Source organism: Pongo pygmaeus, chromosome 7 (genome assembly GCF_028885625.2).
Source record: "Pongo pygmaeus isolate AG05252 chromosome 7, NHGRI_mPonPyg2-v2.0_pri, whole genome shotgun sequence".
Lineage (NCBI taxonomy): Eukaryota > Metazoa > Chordata > Mammalia > Primates > Hominidae > Pongo > Pongo pygmaeus.
Window position 1 is genome coordinate 91,036,200 of NC_072380.2, and position 24,673 is coordinate 91,060,872.

The window sequence follows — 24,673 nt, forward strand, 5'->3', positions numbered from 1 at the left end:
TTTACCAACACACCTTAGGTACACAACGTGGTATTTTATTAATTTATTTTAATCCAGGTGTGGTTATATAAGTTTGGGGATAAGAAATGGTGTTCCAGGAACTATATGATTCAACAATTGGCAGATTTGCCTAGCTATCAGTGTTCATGTTAAATACAGACACTGCATAACGATTGAAAACCTGACGGCATATTCACCTGTACTTGGTACAGTGCCATACATCACAAAATTATATATATCTTACTCTGGATGTGCAGAAAGGTTATTATGGAATTTACCCAGGACATTCATTCTCTGGGTCTCCTAAGTAGTCGATACTTCTATATCAGTGCAATGAAAAGAACACTAAACTAGAGTTTGTGGATAACTGTGTGCGTTTCTGACATTAAATAGTTTTACAGCAGGAATGGATCTCAGAGATTATGCAAATCAAAATTCTAATTGGAAAAATCAGGCTTTCAAGCAGTTAACTGACTTGTCCAACATCTCATAGCCAAAGGGGCAAAGTGGGGACTCTGACCAAAGCATTTCATTTCCAGTCCTTGTTCTTCCTGTAGCATTTTACTGACTTACTATAACCTCTCCTTGAATTTTCTCATAAGCAAAATGAGTACATTGGACTAGGGCAGTGGTTTTCATAGATCATATTCCATGTAGTCCTGGGATTTCATAAGGTAACTGAGGGGTGCTTAGAAGTAAGCATAAGGATGATAGAGGATAGTCAGGGCTTGGGGCTTCACTGGAGCTCTGTGTAAGATTTTACTTCAAAAACTTTCATGCTAAATAAAAACTTGAAAACCAGAGTTATTAAAGAGCCACTTCTACATTCTATACAGTAGTACCCCTTATCCTTGGAGGATACTTTCCAAGGCCACCAGTGGATGCCTGAGACCACACATGGTACCGGACCCTATATATGCGGTACTTTTCTTCCTATGCATACATACCAATGATAAAAGTTTAATTTATAAATTAGGCACAGTAAGAGATTAATAACAATACCTAATAATGAAATAGAGCAATTATGACAATATTCTAGCATCACTACTCTTGTTTTTTGGGGCCGTTATGAAGTAAAGTAAGAATGACTTAAACATAAGCACTGAGATACGAGATACCTCTGCAGCCAATCTGATAATCTAAAAGGCTACTATGAGACTAATGGTCAGGTAGCATCCACAGCCTGGTTCTGCTAGACAAAGGGATGATTCACCCCTTGGATGGGATAGAGTGAGACAGTGCAAGATTTCATCATGCTGCTCAGAACGGCACACAATTTAAAATTTACGAATTATTTCTGGAAGTTTCCATAGAATATTTTTGAACGTTCATTGATTTTGGATAACTGAAACCACAGAAACTGAAATATTGGATAAGAGGGGACTAAAGTGAATGCAAAATCACATTGTATATTTTTGAATTTTGATAGAATTTTGCTCTCATAAATCACACAATTTCTAGCCATTTTCAAATATTACAGGTTTTTATTTGCATCTATTCTTAAGGATGTGAGATAGGAAATTTAGAGAGCATTGTTGCAGACGTTATTTCTAACATTAATAATATTACAAGAACTATCACTTGTTGAATGCTTAAGTTCCAGGCACTGTTCCATGAGCTTTACATATATTAGCCCATTTAATTTATTTAAAATAACCCCATGAAGTATGGGTCCTAATTTTATCCCCACTTTAGAAATAAGGAAACTAAGGCACAGAAGGATTAAGTAATTTATCCAATGTCACATAGCTAGCAAGTGACATATTCAGATTCAGTATTGACACAGGGTCCACAGGTCGTAACATAAGTAGATGCAGTATAAATTACTCCCTGGCAGATGAAAACATCTGTGATCTTCATAGTAAATAGAAACTTTTCATCTCTATAAATGACATTCCTACCCTCACATTTCTCAACACCAATGATGGTCTTTGAATTAATAACCTGTATAATAAGCACCATTAAGAGAAAAACAACTGAAGCACAAATATTATCATTATGTGATCGACAATGTCTTCACCGGTTGTCTAGTTGAGATTCACCTCTACCTGCACATTGTAAAGAAGCTAGATAATAAAGTTTATAATATCTAATGCAGGCATAGATGATGTGGGTTCAAAACAAATAAAAAAATACCAATGTAGTAATTTTCACAAAATAGCTATTCAGGCCTGGGAGTATTAGACACATCACTGTCCTCAAAGTTGAATGCGCAGACTTAATGGAAGTCTGGCCAGGTATAAGAACAGGACTTGACAACAACAGCCACCTATAAAAAAGGGCATTCTGAAAGTGCCTTCTTTCTTCACTAGGACGGACTTTGTATTTACGTTGTGGCATTAGCATTCATCTCATTGCTCCAACTTGCAGTTTCTCCTTTTTCTCTCCAGGTGCTGGGGGCCATTTCAGTTTTACTCTTCCTTTTGGGAAACTACCTTTAAGGACTCCATGCATTCACTACTGCCTTTTATTTGCTTGTTCCTAATGCAGGAACTATATTTTATCAATCGTTGAGTTTTCCATTGTATTTTCATATAACAAAAATTACTGATTGAATGACAGTATCATCAATCACACACTCCTAAACTTTCAGAGGACATCAGCTGCCATCTGTAAGTTTTACTATGGTTTTTAAAAAGAAACATGCCATACTAGACAGTGCCAACTACGAATGCCGAAATAACCTATCTTTCTGAATGCTTTTCACCTCCAATTTATTTTATATGGCCCATATGAATTATCTTTCTAAATCCCAGATTTAATTCTACCATGCTGCAGTTTAAAAGCCTGATGGCTCCTTATTATATAGTCCTAAAGATCAAGTTCACATTCTTCAGCCTGGTATGTAAGGTCTTGCAAAATCTAGCCATACCCTACCTTCCAACTTTTCTACATCCAAATCTCCTCTAGAGCTACATGGGGCCATTGACTTAAATCTAATTACCAAGCCCCCACGTCAAATTAGTTGGTTTCTCTAAACATTTTCAACTGTAATTATCAGCATTATCCCATTGCATTGCAATTCTTTATTTAAGAGTCTAGCTCTCTTTCAAAACTAAACTTCACAGTCTGGTAAACTGGTCTTTTTTATACCTGTGCTCATTATTTAACAGCTTGCACACAATCTTTAACAGGCATTTCATAAATGCATGCAAAATTGCATGGAAAGGCAGGATTCCAAGCTTTGACTCAAATAGTCCTCTCTGATGAAATGGCATTCCCTTTCATTTTTGCCTCCTTAAGAATTATACATTCTTCAAAGTCCCATTAAAATTGTTATTCCACTCTGAGTCACTAGCGTTCTTGAAGAGGGGAATACATCATTCAGATTTGAGTTGACAGATTACAATTAGCAGATGCTTAATAAATGTTTAAAATAATGGAATATTAAGGAAACATTTATTAAATAGGGAATCCTTTCCCCATTGCTTGTTTTTGTCAGGTTTATCAAAGATCAGATGGCTGTAGATGTGTGGTCTTCTTTGTGAGGTCTTTATTCTGTTCCTTTGTACTACGTGTCTGTTTTTGTATGAGTACTGTGCTATTTTGGTTGCTGCAGCCTTGTAGAATATAGTTTGAAGTTGGGTAGCATGGTGCCTCCAGCTTTGTTCTTTTTGCTTAGGATTGTCTTGACAATACTGGCTCTTTTTTGGGTCCATATGAATTTTATGGTAGTTTTTTCTAATTCTGTGAAGAATGTTAATGGTAATTTAATGGGAGTAGCATTGGATCTATAGATTACTTTGGGCAGTGTGGCCATTTTCACAATGTTGATTCTTCCTATCCATGAGCATGACATGTTTTTTCATTTGTTTGTGTCCTCTCTGATATACTTGAGCAATGGTTTGTATTTCTCCTTGAAGAGGTCTTCACTTCCCCTTGCTAGCCGTATTCCTAAGTATTTTATCCTCTTTGTAGCAATTGTGAATGGGAGTTCATTCATGATTTGGCTTTCTCCTTGTGTATTGTTGGTGTATAGGAATGCTTGTGATTTTTGCACATTGATTTTGTATTCTGAGATTTTGCTGAAGTTGCTTATCAGCTTAAGAAGCTTTTGGGCTGAGAAAATGGAGTTTTCTAGATATAAAATCATGTCGTCGGCAAACAGTTTGACTTCCTGTCTTCCTATTTGCATACCCTTTATTTCTTTCTTTTGCCTGATTGCCCTGGCCAGAACTTCCAATACTATGTTGAACAGGAGTGGTGAGAGAGGGCATCCTTGTCTTGTGCTAGTTTTCTAGGGAAATGCTTCCAGCTTTTGTCCATTCAGTATGATATTGGCTGTGGGTTTGTCATAAATGGCTCTTGTTATTTTGAGGTATGTTCCATCAATATCTAGTTTATTGAGAGTTTTTAACATGGGGAGATGTTGAATTTTATCAAAGGCCTTTTCTGCATCTATTGAGATAATCAAGTGGTTTTTGTCTTTAGTTCAGTTTATGTGATGAATTACATTTATTGATTTTTGTATGTTGCACCAGCCTTACATCCCAGAGATGAAGCCAACTTGATCATGGTGGATAAGCTTTTCGATGTGCTCCTGGATTTGGTTTGGCAGGATTTTACCAAAGATTTCTGTATTGACGTTCATCAGAGATGTTGGCCTGAAGTTTTCTTTTTTTGTAGTATCTCTGCCAGGTTTTGGTGTGAGGATGATGCTGGCTTCATAAAATGAGTTAGGGAGGAGTCCCTCCTTTTCAATTGTTTGGAATAGTTTCAGAAGAAATGGTACCAGCTCCTCTTTTTACCTCTGGTAGAATTCAGCTCTAAATCTGTCTGGTCTTGGGTTTTCTTGGTTGGTAGGCTATTTATTACTGCCTCAATTTCAGAACTTGTTATTGGCCTATTCAAGGATTCAACTTCTTCCTGGTTCAGTCTTGGGAGTGTATATGTGTCCAGGAATTTATCCATTTCTTCTAGATTTTCTAATTTATTTGCATAGAGATGTTTATGGTATTCTCTGATGGTTGTTTGTATTTCTGTGGGGTCAGTGATGATATTTATCTTACCATTTTATTGTGTATATTTGATTCTTCTCTCTTTTCTTCTTTATTAGTCTAACTAGCAGTCTATTTTATTAATTTTTTTCCAAAACCAGCTCCTGGATTCATTAATATTTTGAAGGAATTTTTATGTCTACATCTGCTTCAATTATTTTCTGATCTTGGTTATTTCTTGTCTTCTGCTAGCTTTCGGGTTTGTTTGCCCTTGGTTCTCTAGTTCTTTTCGTTGTGATGTCAGGATGTCGATTAGAGATCTTTCTAGCTTTTTAATGTGAACATTTAGTTTTATAAATTTCCCACTTAACACTTCTGTAGCTGCATTCCAGAGATTCTGGCACACTGCCTTTTTGTTTTCATTGGTTTCGAAGAACTTCTTGATTTGTGCCTTAAGTTCATTATTTACCGAGGAGTCATTCAGGAGCGGGTTGTTCAATTTCCATGTAATTGTATGGTTTTGAGTGAGTTCCTTAAAATTGAGTTCTAATTTGATTGTGCTGTGGTCTAAGATACTGTTTGTTGTGATTTCAGTTCTTTGGCATTTGCTGAGGAGTGTTCTACTTCCAATTATGTGATTGATTTTACAGTAAATGCCATGTGGTGCCAAGAAGAATGTACATTCTGTTATTTTGGGGTGGAGAGTTCTGTAGATATCTATCAGGTCCACTTGATCCAGAGCTGAGTTCAAGTCCTGAATATCCTTGTTAATTTTCTGCCTCAATGATCTGTCTAATATTGACAGTGCAGTGTTAAATTCTCTCACTATTATTCTGTGGGAGTCTAAGTTTCTTTGTATGTCTCTAAGAATGTGTTTTATGAATCTAGGTGCTCCTGTATTGGGTGCATATATATTTAGGACAGTTAGCACTTCTTGTTGAATTCAACCCTTTGCAATTATGTAATGCCTTTATCTTTTTTGATCTTTATTGGTTTAAAGTCTGTTTTGTCAGAAACTGGGATTGCAACCCCTGATTTTTTCTGTTTTCCATTTGCTTGGTAGATTTTACTATTTTGAGCCTATGTGTGTCTTTGTACATGAGATGTGTCTCAAATACAGCACACCAGTGGACCTTGACTCTATCCAGCTTGCCACTCTGTGCCTTTTAATTGGGGCATTTAGGCCATTTACATTTAAGGTTAATATTCCTGTGTGTGAAGTTGATCTTGTCACCATGATGCTAGCTGGTTATTTTACAGATTTGTTGATGTAGTTGCTTCATAGTATCATTGGTCTGTGTACTTCAGTGTGTTTTTGTAGTGGCTGGTAATAATTTTTCCTTTCCATATTTAGTGCTTCCTTCAGGAACTCTTGCATGGCAGGCCTGGTGGTGACAAATTTACTCAGCATTTTCCTGTCTGGAAAGGATTTTATTTATCCTTTGCTTATGAAGCTTAGTTTCACTGGATATAAAATTCTGGTTAGAAACATTTTTCTTTTAAGAGTGTTGAATATTGGCCCTCAATCTCTTCTGGCTTGTAGGATTTCTGCTGAGAGGTTTGCTGTTATTCTGATGGGCTTTCCTTTGTAGGTGACCTAGCCTTTCTCTCTGGCTGCCCTTAATATTTTTTTCCTTCATTTCAACCTTGGAGAATCTGATGATCATGTGTCTTGGAGTGGTTCTTCTCATGGTGTATCTTACTGGGGCTCTCTGTACTTCCTGAATTTGACTGTTGGCCTCTCTTACTAGGTTGAGGAAGTTCTCCTGGATGATATCCTAAAGCATGTTTTCCAATTTAGTTCAATTCTCCCCATCTCTTTCACGTACCCCAATCAGGCGTAGGTTCTGTGTGTTTACATAATCCCAGAGTTCTCACAGGTTCTGTTCATTTCTTTTCATGCCTTTTTTCTCTAACTTTGTGTCTTATTTCAGCAAGATAGTCCTCAAGTTCTGAAATGCTTTCCTCCACTTGATCTATACAGCTATTGATACCTGTGGTTGCACTGGGAAGTTCTTGTGTTGTATTTCTCAGCTCCATCAGGTCATTTATGTTTCCCTCTAAACATTATTCTTGTTAACAGCTTCTATAATGTTTTATCATGGTTCTTAACTTCTTTGCATTGGGTTAGAACATGCTCCTTTGGCTCAGTGAAGTTCATTATTATCCACCTTCTGAAGCCTACTTCTGCCAGTTTATCCATCTCAGCTTCAGCCCAGTTCTGTGCCTTGTTGGAAAGATGTTGCGATCATTTCAAGAAGAGGTACTCTGGCTTTTGAGTTGTCAGTGTTTTTTCATTGATTCTTTCTCATCCTGCTGAGGTTATCTACCTTTGATCTTTGAGGCTGCTGACCTTTGGATGGGGTTTTTGTGGGTGCCTTTTTGTTGATGCTGTTGTTGTTGTTGCTTTCTGTTTGCTTTTCTTTTAACAGTCAGGCCCCTCTTCCATAAGGCTGCTGTCATTTGCTGGGGGTTCACTCCAGACCCTATTTGCCTGGGTCTCTCCCACCCCTGGAGGTGTCACCAGTGGAGGCTGCAGAACAGCAAAGATGGCTGACTGCTCCTTCCTCTGGGAGCTCCATCCCAGAGGGTTATTGACTTCATGTTAGTGGGAATGTTTCTATATAAGGTATCTGGTGACCCCTGTTGGGGGTGATCTCACCCAGTCAGGAGAACAGGATCAAGGACCCACTCAATGAAGCACTCTGGCTGGAATCCCACTCGTCTGAACTGCCTGGATTCCTCAGAGCCAGCAGGGGAAAAGACTAAGTCTGCTGATCCATGGAGACAACAGCCGCTCCTCCCACCAGAAACTCCATCCAGGGGTATCAGAGCTCTGTCCGTAAACCCCTGGCTGGAGATGATGAAATTCCCAGAGGGAGGCCACATGCAGTGAAGATGGATGGGTCCGGGTGCAGCCTAAAGAGGCAGTCAGGTGATTATCTGCCACAGCTGCTGTGTTGCACTGTGGAGAATTCCTCCTGGATCTGAACCACCCAATATCTCTGGCACCAGCGGGGGAAAAGGCAGACTGGAGCTGCAGTGATGTTTGCTGCCCCTCTTCTAAGTTCAGTCATCTTAGGCAGCAGGTAGCCATAGCGATGGTGGCTGCCCTTCCCTCTAGGAACTCTGTAGTCTTAGGCAGACCCCAGCTCAGTGGCCACTGAGAGAATATGCACCGCTCTGTGCTTGGAACCAAAGGCCCTTTTGGCATGGGCTTATGATGGGAATCTCCTGATTTGCAGGTTGCAACCATCCGTGGAAAAAGTGTGGTTTCCTCGGCAGGACAGCACAATCACTCACTGCCTCCCTTGGCTGGGGATGGGAGTCCCACTTACCCCCTGCAGGTGGGCCATTACTCCACTCTGATTTCTTTGCTTTCTGTCAGTTGCACCAACCACCTAGTCAGTCCAAATGAGAGAACCTGGATACCTTAGTTGCCAGCGCAGGATTCACTTGCTGTTTTTGTTATTCTCGGTGGGAGCCTCCAACTGCACCTGTGTCTAGTCAGCCATCATAGCCCAGCTCTCACTCATTAGTCTTAAGGTTAATATGCAGTAATGGTTATATACCATCCTACAAGCAGCAATCTAATTACCAATTAACATATGTGGCAACTGTAAATTTATAATCACAAATGCTTATATGCTGTACTTTATAACTATTTACTTGAACTGTAAATATCAATTTCAACTATATAACCTATAATTAATGAGACAATTTGAGAGACGAAGTATGAGATGGATATATTCGAAGATTCTGGTGAGCTGAAGTGGGGTGGTAACAGGCAGATCAAAGATTTACTAAAGAAATATATAAAGCAAAGCAGCCAAGTATGATAAACCAAACTGTCAGAAGAGAGTGTTCCGTTTTGAGAGCATAACTCTAAACACCACCTGGTTAAGCAAAAATAAGCAAGCCATTAGGTAAACTGCAAGTAAATATATGAGTAGCACATAAACCAATAGTGAAAAGTCACTGATAGAGCCAATATGGTGAAGACTATAAGTCATATAATGATTTTACAATGTCACTGTTATGAACTGAATATTTGTGTCTCCTCGAAATTCATATGTTGAAATCCTAACCCCCAATGTGTTGTCGTTAGAAAGTGAGGCCTTCGGGAGGTAATTAAGTCATGAAGGTGAACCTCTAATGAATTGTAGTAGTGCCTTATAAACACCAGAGAGCTCTCTAGCCATTTGAAAATTTCACATTCTGCCACATGAAGATATGACAAGCTGGCAGTCCACAACCTAGAAGAGGTCCTTCACCAGAACCCAACCATACTGCCACCCCAATCCTGGACTTCCAGCCTCCAGAACTGTGAGGAATAAATTTCTGTTCTTTATAAGCCACCAAAGTACCAAAGTCCATGGTTCTTTGATATGGCAGCCAGAAGTGTCTAACACAGTCACTTATGCATATCAACATCTTTACAACATAATTTTGAATTATACTATATACACGATATAACATACAATTTTATGCTACACTGTAATTTTATAACTTTAAAATAACATTTAAGTTTTTTAAATGTAAACTATGTTCATTCACTCAGTCAGTCAATAAATATTTATGAAGGGTCTTGTCTGTACCAGGTAACATTCTAGATGCTGGGGATACAAGGATTATCAAGACAGAGAGTCTCTGTCCTAAAAATATAATTTCAGACAGTAGCAAGAACCATGAGGAAAATAAAAGAATATAATATATTTTGAAGAGGCTACTCTAATTCTACAAGGAAGTGAATTTTGTGCTATCAATTGACTTTTTACTACAGTGTCTTCACTTTTCTCTTGGTTGGTTGGATTTTATATCCAGTAGCTCCCCTCCCCCTCCATCTTCTCCTTGAAAAGGCTCATGAGTGTTCTATTGCCTAAATTCTGACATACATAAATTTCTGCCTGTGTACTTTACATTTGAACAATAACTTGTCTAGGTATCAAATTCTGAGTCACATTTTTATCTCTCAGAATTTTGCAGACATTATTCCATTATCTTTCACATTTAGATGTGAAAAATCTGAAGCCACTCTGATTCTTCTCCAAATGACTTGCCATTTCCACCTTTAGAATTATTCTTCCTTGCTCTTGAAATTCAGTCACTTTTCCAAGATATGACTTAGTAACAATCATATTGAATCAATTTTTATAGTACATGATATACTACCTAGCACTGTTCATTCCATTTTGCGTTAATTTGTGGAAAAATTTTCCTCTATCATAGGTTGTTTTATTCTTCCATTTGATGAATTTTCTTTGGTAGGAACAATTATTCATAAAATGGCTCACTATCATCTCTTATCTTTTATTGTTTCAGCAACTGTTTTGTATTTGTATTTTTACTTTGCATTTATGGTGATTATAACAAATCTATTTCATATTTTTTATTCATTCTTCTTGTTATTGCTAACACTTTTGTCACATCTAAAATAGAGGGAGTGCATAATTTTGGATTTCAATGTATTTCCTTGGTTGTATAATATTCTTTTTCATCTCATTCTATTCTTTTATCAGCTACTCTTTGATATTCTGTTGTAAAATTCATGTGTACTTTAAAACTATGGCGTGAAGTACAAATGAAAGTTTGTATTCTGTTTCTTGGTGTCTGCTCCCTTCCAGAATGGACTCATATTCTAGGTTTCTTTTAGTCTTTTTATTTTGCTGTGGCATTTCTGTATGGTTGTATGTTATTTTCATCTTAAATTTAAAGTGGACCACTCTGTGCTGATATTTATTTGACTCCATATCTCATGATCCTCTTCTCACTTCTCACTTATCACAGTCACTTCTCTGTTGAATTTCTAAGTGAAGCCACACAGTATTATCTGCTCTGTGTGCTCTTGGAAAGCCTGGGAACACAGCTATATGGGAAGGGGTATGTAGCAATGGTAGTGCACTGAGAAGTGGGAAAACCTGTGGTCAATTTTATTGGTGAACAGGGACTGTCCTCTTTCTCTCTTTTTATTAAAGACTATTTTATAGAGCAGTTTTAGGTCCACAAAAAAATGAGAAGAAGGTATAGATATTCCTCATGTACATTGTGATACTGTGAAATACAGTTACGTGTCACTTAATGATGGGGGATATATTATGAGAAATGTGTCATTGTAATGGTGCCATTAGATGATTTCATCATCCCACAAACATCATAGAACCCAAACCTAAATGGTATAGCCTACTACAAACCTAGGCTATAAGGTATAGCCTATTGCTCTCAGGCTACAAACCTGTATAGCATGCACTAAATAGACAATAACACAATGGTAAGTATTTGTGTATCTAAACATATCTAAATATAGAACAGGTACAGTAAAAATATGGTATAAAATATTAAAAATAGTACACTTGTATAGAGCACCTTCCATGAATGGAGCTTGCAGAACTGCAATTTGCTCTGGATGAGTCACTGAGTGAGTGATGAGTGAATGTGAAGGCCTAGGACATTACTGTACACTACTGTGCTATACCTTTATATGACTGGCAGTGCAATGGGTTTGTTTACATCAGTATCATCACAAACATGTGAGTAATGCATTCTAAGACATTACCACAGCTATGATGTCACTAGGCAATATGAATATTGCAACTCCATTATAATCTTACGGGGCCATCATGGTATATGCAGTCCCTCATTGACTGAAACATTGTGTCATATGACTGTATGTTTGGTCTTTGTCCCAGATTCCTGACACACAACCCACATAAAATCCTTGAAACCTCCAAAGGAATGTCTTTTTCTGTGCTAATGAGATGACTGGTGTCTGGCAGCCCCTAGGCAGCCCCCAGCTCCAGCCCCAGTCCCAGCCCCTAGGATAACAAGGCATAAATAGAGGGATGGGACTTTCGGCCCCATCCCCCAACTTCTGGGGGGAGGAGAGGGGCTGAAGGTTATGTTGATCACCAATAGCCAATGATTTAATCAGTCATGCCTAACTCTCCAGAGAGCTTACAAATAGCTGAACATGTGGAGGTATTTGGAGGGTGGCATGCCCAGAGAGGGCAAGAAAGCTCCAGACCTGTTCTCCCATATCTTGCCCATGAATCTCTTCATCTGTACCTTTGTAATATCCTTTAAAGAAATGATAAATATTAGTATTTCCCCAAGTTCTGAGAGCTGCTCTAGCAAATTAGTTAAACCCAAGGAGTAGGTTGTGGGATCCCCATTGTACAGCCAGTTGGTCAGAAGCACAGGTTAGACAACCTAGGGTTTGTGATTGGCATCTGAAATAGGGGTGGAGGGGGAAGGAGGAGTCATGAAGACAGCCTCAACCTGTGCTATATGATGCTGTCTCCAGATAGATACTGTCATAATTGAATTGACAGCCAGCTTGTGTCCTTTGCAGAATTGATTCTTTGCTTAGAATATGGGGGGAAAAAACTCACACATTTGGTCACAGAAGTCTCCTGTGTTGATTGTTGTTGAGGGAGAGAATAAGAAAACTGGCTTTTTTTCCACAGATACTCTCTGTCCCCACACATGCATAGCCTTCCCTGTTATCAACACCTTGCTCTCTTTTTAACAATTTACGTTTTGTTAAAGTGCATCATGGTGTATGGTGAGCTGGCTTGCATGAGGAAAGAGTGCTTATTTGGTCTTCAAGTTTCCTCCCAACTGAGAAAGAGGTGTTTTGCTTTTCATAGAGACTACCATATTTAGGGGTCATTTCCCCAATTCACTTGCTTTTCCCCAGTAGACATTTCCACGGCCTCTCTTCAAAGTGGAGTGTTAGTGAATTTTTCTTCAGGATGTTGTCCACTTTTGTCACCATTTATTTGAGTTTCCTATGGCTTCTATAACAAATGTCCGTGAACAGGGTGGCTTAAAACAACAGAAATTTAGTCTCTCACAGTTCTGGAAGCCATAAGTCTGACATCAAAGTCTTGGCAGGGTTGGTTCCTTTTGGGGGCTCTGTGGTGAAACCACTTCATGACTTTCTCCTAGATTTTGGTGGCTGCGGGCAATCCTTGGTGTTCCTTGGCCAAGCTAAGTTAATGCATAAAATTAACCATCAAAATACTATTACCTCATTATCTTTTTGATACCCATGGAATCAGTAGTGATGTCTCTCTTTTCACTTCTGATAGTAGTAATTTGTGTCTTGTTTCTTATTTTCGTGGTCAGCCTGGCTGGAGATTTATTAATTTTATTGATCTTTTCAAAGAACCAGTTTTGGTTTCATTAATTTTCCTCTACTAATTTCTTGTTCTCAGTTTCATCTCTAATTTCATTATTTATTTTTTTCTGATTAATTTAGTTTTAATTTTCTCTCTCATTTCTGTTTTCCTAAGGTGGAAGATTAGACTATTCATTTTATATTTTTTTCTTTTCTTTCTATGCATTTAATACCCTAAGCACTGCTCTCACTGTATCACAAAAATATCTATTTTCTTTTCATTTAATTCCAAATATTTTAAAATTTCTTTTGAGACATTTTGTTTGACCCATATGTTATCAAAAATTGTGTTTTTAATTTCCAAATATTTGGGAATTTTCCATCTATTTTTCTTATTTTATTGATTTCTACTTCAATTACATTTTGGTTGAGAGCATGCTGTGCATGACTTGTACTTTATAAAAATTTGTTAAGGTGTGTTTTATGGCTCAGTACATGTTCAATTTTGGGGAATATTCCATGTGAGCTTGAGAAAAATGTGTATTATACTGTTGTTTGATGAAGTATTTTATAACTGTCAATTAGATCCAGTTGATTTATGGTGCTTTCAAGTTCATCTGTAACCTTACTGATTTCCTCCCTGCTGAATCTGTCAATTACTGACAGAAGGCTGTGAAGTTTCCAACTATAATAATAGATACATGTATTTCTTGCTGTTTATCAGTTTTTGCTTCACAGAGTTTGATGCTGTTGTTAGGTATGTACAGAGCAAGGATTCTTATGTCTTCTTGGATAATTGGCCCTTTATTATTATGTAATGCACCCTCTCTATATCCATGATAGTCCGCCTTGCTCTGAAGTTGACTTTGACTGAAATGAATATAGCTACTCCCATTTTGATTAGTGTTAACATCGTGTATCATTCCCCATCCTTTTACTTTCAATCTATATGTATCTTTATATTTAAAGTAGGTTTCTTTTAGGCAATGTAAAGTAGGGTTTTTAAAATCTACTCAGGCAGTCTCTATCTTTTAATTAGTCTATTTTTCTTTAATTTTTATAACTAGAAAAAAGTTATTCATAAAACAAAAAGCCCTGCCTCTTAAAAAGCAATGTCTCTTGTTAAATTACAACTGATTAGTCATGCTACTGAGTCATATAAACAGGAAATTTATATTTTACTCTGGCATAAATTGATATTAAAAACTAATTTTTATTGTAATCAATTTACATTTTCCTTATTTGTTAACTACAATTATTTAAACATTGTCCATTTATTTACACATATTTTTGAAGCAATATTTGACTAGAATTTGATCCTTCTTTGGCTCCTTCTGTTAGCAAACCAGTCAAATGCAAGACCAAATCCTGATAGGTGCTGGGAGAGAGATATTTTATTAAAGAGTTTTTAAAAAGAAGAAACATGGTAACAGATTTGAATCGGGACAGATAACTCAAGCATCATTGAAAAGGCCAAATGCACAGGGGAGGCAGGAAGGTTAGTCAGGGCCCACTGACGGCTGCAGAAGTGGTCCCGGTGAGATCTGACAACTACTTGAACTAAGACTAGTAGTAGAAGTCTATAGAATAAATGGAGAATACAGGTGTTAAGATGATATACTAAACATAGAATTTGGTGATGGATGAGATGAAGGCCATCAAAGATGATTCTAGGCTTTCAGAATTGAAAGACTAGGAAAATGCTAAAATTACGTAAGGTAGAGAATACAGAAGCAGGAACAGGCTAAATGTGACGGCAATTAGTTGACTATTATGCATGAGGTGCCATAGTACATCAGGGTAGAGATATCTACTTGATATTTGAATTAAATGGTCCTAGAGTTCATGGGAGAAATGTAGACCTCAGGCTATGTGAGAGCTGTCAGTGCAAAGGCAGAAGCTGAATCTGTGAAAGCCTCTGGAATAGAGTCACAGTTAGATATTGGAAGTTGTGAAAGTATATTATAACCGATTAGTCATTAGATTTATAAGCTTATAACTTAAAATAAAGGGATAGCCCTGTATTTGCCTACAATTAGACTAAGTTATTCCTAGAAAGCGTTTGGCCATTTCTAGCAGCCTTTATATTTTGAAACAGCCTTTGCTCTGGTGACTAAGAGTTATGTAGTTCAACCATGTGAGTTATATTTAGGTAAAATAATTTTTTATGGATAAAAAATATTGTATAACATCCCAAACTAGTTCATATTGGTATCAAAAAGTACCTGATATTTAATTCATAACAAATTTCCAAAGAAACATATGTTCAAAAAAACAGGCTTCCTAGATTATTCAAAATTAGCTCTGGGTTTTCATTAATTTATGGTGTTGATTAACAATCCATAAATTATTTATTAAACATTTGAAAAACTACTACATGTAAGATGCTGGGCTAATAGTCTGTGAGATACAAAGATGACTCAAACATAAAATCTGTCCTTAATATACATATGGACTAGTATGGGGAAATAAGACACAAACTTAGGTAAGTATACAAGGAGTGGAGAGTTAAAAATCATAGATAATTTTAAAATAAAATAAAGAAAAAATTCAATTTGCAATAGCATTAAAGAAACATAAGATACTTAGGAATAAATTTAACAAAAGAAGGGTAAAACCTGTATTCTGAAAACTATAAAATATTGTTTTTTTTGTTTGTTTGTTTTTTTCTTTTATTATTATTATTATTATTATTATTATTATACTTTAGATTTTATGGTACATGTGCACAATGTGCAGGTAAGTTACATATGTATACATGTGCCATGCTGGTGCGCTGCACCCACCAACTCGTCATCTAGCATTAGGTATATCTCTCAATGCTATCCCTCCCCCCTCCCCCCACCCCACAACAGTCCCCGAAGTGTGATGTTCCCCTTCCTGTGTCCATGTGTTCTCATTGTTCAATTCCCACCTATGAGTGAGAATATGCGGTGTTTGGTTTTTTGTTCTTGTGATAGTTTACTGAGAATGATGATTTCCAATTTCATCCATGTCCCTACAAAGGACATGAACTCATCATTTTTTATGGCTACATAGTATTCCATGGTGTATATGTGCCACATTTTCTTAACCCAGTCTATCATTGTTGGACATTTGGGTTGGTTCCAAGTCTTTGCTATTGTGAATAATGCGGCAATAAACATACGTGTGCATATGTCTTTATAGCAGCATGATTTAATGCAAATCAAAACCACAATGAGATATCATCTCACACCAGTTAGAATGGCAATCATTAAAAAGTCAGGAAACAACAGGTGCTGGAGAGGATGTGGAGAAATAGGAACACTTTTACACTGTTGGTGGGATTGTAGACTAGTTCAACCCTTGTGGAAGTCAGTGTGGCGATTCCTCAGGGATCTAGAACTAGAAATTCCATTCGACCCAGCCATCCCATTACTGGGTATATACCCAAAGGACTATAAAATATTGTTAAAAGAAAATTTAAAAGATACAAATAAATGGAAAAATCCCATGTTCATGGACCACAAGTATTTTTAAACATTGTTACGAAGATGATGGTCCCAAATTAGTTTATGCATGAAACAATATCCCTATCAGAATCCCAGCTGACTTCTTTGTAGAAATCTGACAAGCTGATTCTAAAATTCACGTGGAATTCCAAGGGACCTGAAATAACCAAAACAATCTCAAAAAAAAAAAGTAAAATGATTCATATTTCCCGATTTCAAACTTATCCAAAGAAAGAGTAATAAAGACAGTTTGGTACTGACCCAGGACAGATATATAGATAAACAAAATGGAATTGGAGAGTCCAGAAATAAACCCATACATCTCTGGTGAAGTGATGTTTGATGAGGATGCCAAGATTATTCAAGGGGGAAAGACAAGTTCTTTCTTCTCCAAGTATCACTTATTTGTGGCTTTATAGGAAAACTATTTCTGTATCAATTTCACACCAGTCCCTGATCCCTCCCACCTTGGTGCCCACATTGAACCCTCTGAAATTTTATTATATAGATGACACTACATAAAAATAAAATTATATATCAAAAGTAAGAAAATAAGGAAATTATGAATGGAAAGATGTTTTAAACAGATAGGACAATTATAGAGTTATACTTAGGCCGAGCACAGTGACTCATGCCTGTAATCCCAGCACTTCGAGAGGCTGAAGCAGGCAGATCACTTGAGGTTAGGAGTTTGAGAACAGCCTGGCCAACATGGCAAAAACCCATCTCTACTAAAAATACAAAAATTAGCTGGGTGTGGTGGCACATGCTTGTAATCCTAGCTACTTGGTAGGCAGAAGCACAAGAATTGCTTGAACCTGGGAGGTGGAGATTGCAATGAGCTGAGAATACACCACTGCACTCCAGCCTGGGTGATGGAGTGAGACTCTGTCTCTAAAGAAATAAATAAAATTATACTTAATATATTATCATGTGCTCTTACCAAATGATGAGTATATCATCAAAATCTAATGGGAGAATGAAAACAGATCTTGAGAGCTGTAAGGGAGAGAATACTCTTAAGCTCCCCACCACTTCTCTACAGTCTGTCATTCCTTCTGTCCATGCCACTCACTGGACCATACTTACTAGTATATGGAGTCACATGGTTTAGTAATTGCTCAGAGATATGACATCACCAGAGAGATTTAGATTGCATTTAAATTATAAAGCTATTTAATATACTAATCCTTAAAAAAAGGTAGTCAATCCATAAAATAAATATCAGCAATTTCATCAGTATAAAAGATTTTAAGAAAATAAAAACATAATTGAAAGACAAAACTGATTTCAAAACTAAACACCAAGCTACAGTAATTGAGACTGTCTGGTCCTGGCGTAGGGATTATATATCAATGGATTACCATGGAGAGGTCAGAAATAAACCGATACGTTTGAGTTCAATTTATTTTCAACAAGGGTGTCCAGACATTCAATGATGGAAAATATAATTTTCAATATCAGATGCAGGAACAACTGGATAGCCACATGAAAAAGAACGAAGTTGGACCCCTACCTCACACCATGTACATAAATTAACTCAATATGAATCAAAGACCAACATGTGAGACTGAAACTGTAAAGCTCTTAGAATAAAACATAGATGTAAATCTTTGTTGTCTTGGATTAAGCAATAGTTTCTTTGATATGAAAACAAAAACATGAGCAACAAGAGTAAATGAATTGGACTTCATAAAAATTAAAAATGTCCTTCAAATGACACTATCAAGAAAATAAAAAACAATACAAATGATGGGAGAAAAAATATAATATCTGATAAAGGTCTAGGATCCAGAGCATATAAAGAACTCTTACAACTATAAAAATGAAAAGACAAATAATCCAATTTAAAAGTGGGTGAAAGATTTGAATAAACAATTCTCCAAAAGAAGATATACAAAATGGCTGATAATAACAGCCAATAATAAAAACATGCTTGACATCATTAGTCATCAATGAAATGCAAATCAGTATCACTATGAGATACTACTTCACACCCACAGAGATAGCTAGAATAAAAAGTTAGAGGATAACAAGCTTTGGTGAGAAAGTAGAGAAATCAGAGCCTTAACTGCTGATAGAAACGCAAATGGTGCAGCCTCTTTAGAAACAGTTTGCAGTTTCTCAAAAAGTTTAACAGAGTGACCATATAATCCAACAATTTGACTACTAGGAACATATCAAGAGAATTGTATAAAAACTTGCATAGCCAAACAATGGAAAACCCAAATGTCCAGAAATTCATGAATGGATAAACAAAATGTAGCATATCCATACAACATAATTTTATTGAGCCATGAAGAGAAATGAAACACTAACTCCTGTTATCATATGGATTAATTTTAAAAACATTATACTAAGGCAAACAAGATCAATACAAAAAGCTGCATATCATCCATATGAATTATATACAAGACATATATGAAATGTCCAGAATAGGCAAATTCCTAGACAGAAAGCAGAATGCAGAATAGTGGCTGCCAGAGGCTGGTGATGGGGAATAAAGAGTTACTGCTAATGGGTAGAATATTTCTTTTGGCAATGATGAAAATATTCTAGAATTAGATAGTGATAATGATTGCATAATTTATTGCAGGCATACCTCAGAGATACTGTGGGTTTGGTTTCACTGCAGTAAAGCAAATATCACAATAAAGTGAGTCATACAATTTTGTTTGGTTTTTCAGCATATAAAAGTTATGTTTACACTATACTGTAGTCTATTATGTGTACAATAGTCTTATGTCTAACATAACAATGTATACATTTTAATTTAAAAAGAATTTTTTGCTGAAAAATGCTAACAATCATCTGAGCCTTCAGGGTGTTGTAAACTTTTTTGCTGGTGGAGGGCCTTGCTTCAATGTTAGTGGATGCTGACTGATCAGAGTGGTGGTTGCTGAAGGTTGGGTGGCTGTAGTAATTTTTAAAATAAGGCAACAACGAAGTTTGCCACATAGATTAACTCTTTCTTTCACAAAAGATTCCTCTGTAGCATGTGATACTGTTTGAAAGCATTTTATCCACAGTAGAACTTCTTTTAAAATTAGAGGCAATCCTCTCAAATCCTTCCATTGCTTTAACAACTAATTTTGTGTAATATCCTAAATTTTTTCTTGTCATTTCAGCAATGTTCACAGCATCTTTACTCAAAGTAAAATCATTTCAAGAAACCACTTTCTTTGCTCATGCCTGAGAAGCAGCTCCTCATCCATTCCAGTTTTATCCTGAGATTTCAGCATTTCAGTCACATCTTCAGGCTCCACTTCTAATTCTAATTCTCTTGCTATTTCCACCATATCTGCATTTACTTTCTCTATTGAAGTCTTGAACCCCTCAAAGTCATCTATGACAGTTGGAATCAACTTCTTCCAAACTCCTGTTAATGTGGATATTTTGACCTCCTCCCATGAATCACAAATGTTTTTAAGGGCATCTATTACAGAACAATGAATCCTGTTCACAAGGTTTCAATTCTTTGCCCAGATCTATTAGATGAATCATTATCTCTGGCAGCCATAGCCTTAAAAATACATGTCTTAAAAAATAAGGCTTGAAGGTTGAAATTACTCTTTGATTCACAGGCTGAAAAACAGATGTTATATTAGCAGTTATGAAAACATTAATATCCATCAGCACTCTTGGGTGACTAGTTTTGCATTGTCAATGAGCAGTAATATTTTGCTAAAACTTAAAGTCACCAGCTGCATTTGTCCCTAACAAGAGAGTCAGTTTGTCCTCTTAAGCTTTGAAGCCAGGCATTGACTTCTCTTCTTTAGCTATGAAAGTTCTAGATGTCGCCTGTTTCCAATAGAAGGATGTTTCATCTACATTGAAATCTGTTGTTTAGTGTAGCCACTTTTACCAATTATCTTAGCTAGACCTTCTGGATAACTTGCTGAAACTTCTACACAGGCCAAAATTGCTTCTTTACTACTTCCAGAACACCATTTACATCTTTTTGTTTCTGAGCTTGGTTTACAACCAGTCTATTTGTTAGATGGTAAGCAGACATCTAACAAACAGGAAGTCACTCTTCCTACTTTTAAAACTGTAACTTGCATTATTCACCACCAACCTTTAACACTCATCAAAATGTAAGCTTCTTAAAAGAAGGATCTGTACTTGATCTATCATTGTATCCACACCCAAACCCAACGTCACCCACACAAATGGGTTTTTTGTAGTAACTTGTACATATCAGGCCCTAAATAAATGTTTGCTGATTGAATAAACTATCACAGAGATTGTCCTTGGGAGGTAGGAGAGTGGGGTAGAGAGCATGGACAAAGATTCTGGCTTGGTCACTTATAAACTGGATAGCCCTGGGCCTCAGATTCTTCTGTTGTGAAATGGAGGTAGTAAGAGTGTCTTTCTCAAGGGCTGTTGTAAGGATTAAATTAGTTAACACATGGAAAGCACTAAGAACATAACAAGCACTTCATAACTATTAGTATTATGGTCTCCCCAAGACTTAAACACAGTAATGTCTGCAAAGCATCTAGTCCACACTGAGTGAATGAGTAACTAAATCTGCTCTACCAGTCATGGTGACATTAATAATCCATTGAGACTTTCTTTCTCCTTCCTTCAAATTTATCACCTTCTATGTATAGAAAACATTCTTAAAGTTACTATGGAACTACTCAGTTGGACTGATTAGCTGTGTTCTCTTCCATGTCTTGTGAATTAACCTCCTTAAGAAGAGTAGCCATGTTTTGTTTTTTGAAAATAGTATCATTATTGCTGCTGATGTACTTGTTCTTGTTTTGTGTGTTAATGAGATAAGCTCCTCTACATTCTCCCACCAAAAAAATGTGTCATGAGTCTGTTGGATGAAACTCTTTTACTGAATTTTTAATAGCATATTATTTTGCAGTTTTATACACATATAGTTATTTATAAATGAACTAGCACTAGTTTGTTCTCTGCCCAGATAATAAAATTAAATGAGAAATATTATCTTTACTCAAAAGATTAATTTAGTAGCATCATCAAATGCAATGTCCGAATTAGCAAGAAATCTAAATGGAGCAATTACCATTTACTGTGCACTATTATTTTTCTTGTCAATGGGCAAAATCAGGGACCTCTGGATTACAATGTACAGTGTAGCACAGTATCTCTTTTTAGTTTCCATATTCCTACAAGAGGTATAACACTAAATTCCTCAAGGCATCATGCCACTTCAGTATGAGTATGTGGAAGAGACAGTGAAGTAAAAGCGGGGGACAGATTAGACAATTTCTCCCATCTTATGAACATTTGAGAGAGTTTTCCTTTGCTATTCAGAGTTTCAATTCCATTGAAAAGAGACTAATTATCTGTTAAAACAATAAATCAATCACATTGTATTGATACAGCTCTGAAACCTTGGAAAAAATTAACTCTTGCAGATGACATGGTTGTCTATGTAGAAAATTCCTAATAATCAACAACAGACTTCTAGAACAAACAAGTGATTATAGTAAGGTTACAGGACATAGGTTAATATACAAAAATCAATTGCTTTCCTATGTAACAGCAATAAACAACTAAAATTTGAAATTAGAAACACACCATTTAAAATAGCACTAAAATATGAAATATTTAGGTATAAGTTTAATAAAATATACAAGATTTATATGCTAAAAAGAACAAAGCTCTGATGAAAGTTTGCATTTTCAATTGCATCTTCTTTTGCAGAGTTTTACACACATATAATTATTTACAAATGTTGCCACACTAATACTCATTTGTTCTCTGTCAAGATAATACAATTAAATGATGAAAAAAATTAACAAAGAGATAGTGCATGATAATGGCTAAGAAGACTCAATATTGTTAAGATTTCAGTAAAGACGTGAGTTCAGACACCTCAGCAAAGCAGATATACAAATGGCAAAAAGTATCTGAAAAGATGGTCAACATTGTGTGTCATTATGGAATGGAAAATTGAAACAACACTGAGATACTATGACAAGCCTATTAAAATGGTTAAAATCTGAAACACTGACAATACCAAAGGCTGGCGAAGATGGAAGGCATTAGGATCTCATTCATTGTTGGTAAGAATGCAAGATGGTACAGCCACTTTGGAAGAAAGTTTGGCAGTTTTGTACAGAGCTAAACACAGTCTTCCTATATGATCCAGCAGTCATGCTTGTAGGTATTTACCTGAGTTGAAAACTTACGTCCACACAAAACCCTGCATGTATATGTTTATAGAAGTTTTATTCATAATTTCCAAATATTGGAAGCAACTGTGACACATTTTTCAATCAGTGAAAAAATAAACAATTGTGGTATATCCATTCAATAGACTATTATCCAGCAATAAGAAAAAATGAAATATCAAACCACGAAAAATCATGGGGGATGCTTTGATTCACATTGCTAAGTGAAAGAATCCAGTCTAAATAGGCCACATACAGACCGCACGATTCTAACTATATGACATTCTAAAGAAGGCAAAACTACAGAGACATAAATCAGTGGTTACTAAGAGTTCAGGGGAAGAAAGAGAAGGATGAGTCGGTGGATAGGAGATTTTTACCATATGATTTGTATGATATGTAATCATGGATACAATCATGGATACATGATGGTATACATTTGTCAAAACCCATAAAACTATAAAACATAAAGAATGAACCCTAATGTTAACTATGCACTTATATAATGTATCAATGCTGGCTCATCAATTGCAATAAATGTGCCATACTAATGTAAGATGATAAGGGAAACAGTGCAGAGGGAGAGAGAGCATATGGGAATTTTCTACTTTCTGCTCAAATTTTCTAGAAACCTAAGCTGGCTCTAAGGTATAAAATCTATTAATTAGAAAAGCTTTACCCATCAAAAATAGAAAATTTAACTCGCAACAAATTATTAATTCCACATAGATATAAAATACACACATATAAATAACTATGCATCTACACACAGCCAAATGAAATACACATCTATTTACCATAAGTCTTAACTATTTACTCTGTTATTTTCCCTCTCTTAATGTAGTGCTTCTACAGGGACTAACATGGTAAATGAGAGGTGAGGAAATTTAGGCAGTGATACTGAATTATGCTTACAAGAAATTTACTGAAAGGGAAATAGGACTGAAATGAATAGTTGTGAGAATCTTACAGTCAAGGAAAGAATTATTTTTAAGCTACATAATTATGTCAGCTATAAAAATATACAGTTAGTAGCTCATTAAATTTTATTCTATAGTTATTTCACTTTCTTGTCAAGAAAGACAAATACTTGGTTATAAAACTGCATACCAAAAAAGTTCGAATTTTCCCAATGCATGAAAATGTGAGTAAAACAAAATAATCACATACCAATAATTGATCGATGCTGACCATTAGAACACTCTCATATTGTTTGCCATCTTTACCTTCAATATCACAATCAGATGATGCTACTGGCAACAGAACAAGGATCAGGGGAGGAAGTCCAAAGATATACCTAAAAGAAACTAAATTCGACAGTAAATAAGAATGAGCTAAATGTTATATCGTATTGCATTTGATTGTGGGGTTTCAGTGGACTGGACCACTTATTTCTAAAAATTTTAAAAATACATCTTGGTTTGGAGATACTACAGGAAGAACCTCAAAAGTTGAACTTATGTGACAACCAAAATGGAACAGCATTTTGGAGTGTAGCGTCCTTTCACTTTTTTATTTTGCAATTACTCTTTAGGAAAGTGCAAAACAAGGGTGATGAAATCAGAGACTGCTTCTGAAAAACACTCCAGGGTGTTATTCAACTTGAATTTATGTTTAACATCCCTGTAAGAAAAGGCATCTACAGGTAAAGAGGTGCACTACAGTTCGAAGAGTTACATATTGTTGGAATTTTATGATGTACTGCACGTAATTGTATATTTTTGTAAACCTTGATGGTAGTCTATATGTCTAATTGCTTCTTGGAGGCAACACTGTGGGAAGTTACTCTCCCTGGGATTGCACTGTAACTACTGTAAGTGCACTCTTTCTTTTTAATAATGAACCCTGAATGGTTTACATTCCCAAAAGTCTTACAAAGTTTATGTTTGTATTTTGGGACTCCTCTCCTATCTTTTCACTATCTTCTGTCTCTGAGTCCCCAGAGACCCAGATTCTTTTCAAACACAGTGCTGTCCAGCTTCTTGTCAT

The 24,673-nt window shown here is 36.2% G+C and overlaps 1 protein-coding gene across 2 annotated transcripts in view; it reads right to left on the reverse strand.

Annotated features, from left to right (window-relative positions):
• Window positions 1–24,673, reverse strand: part of IL7 (interleukin 7) — a 73,841-nt gene that overhangs the window by 42,538 nt on the left and 6,630 nt on the right. For both annotated transcript variants that reach the window (XM_054497865.2, XM_054497863.2), the window contains exon 2: window positions 23,855–23,991. In XM_054497865.2, the coding sequence (XP_054353840.1) occupies window positions 23,855–23,991 (137 nt within the window). The remainder of the gene's footprint in view (window positions 1–23,854; window positions 23,992–24,673) is intronic.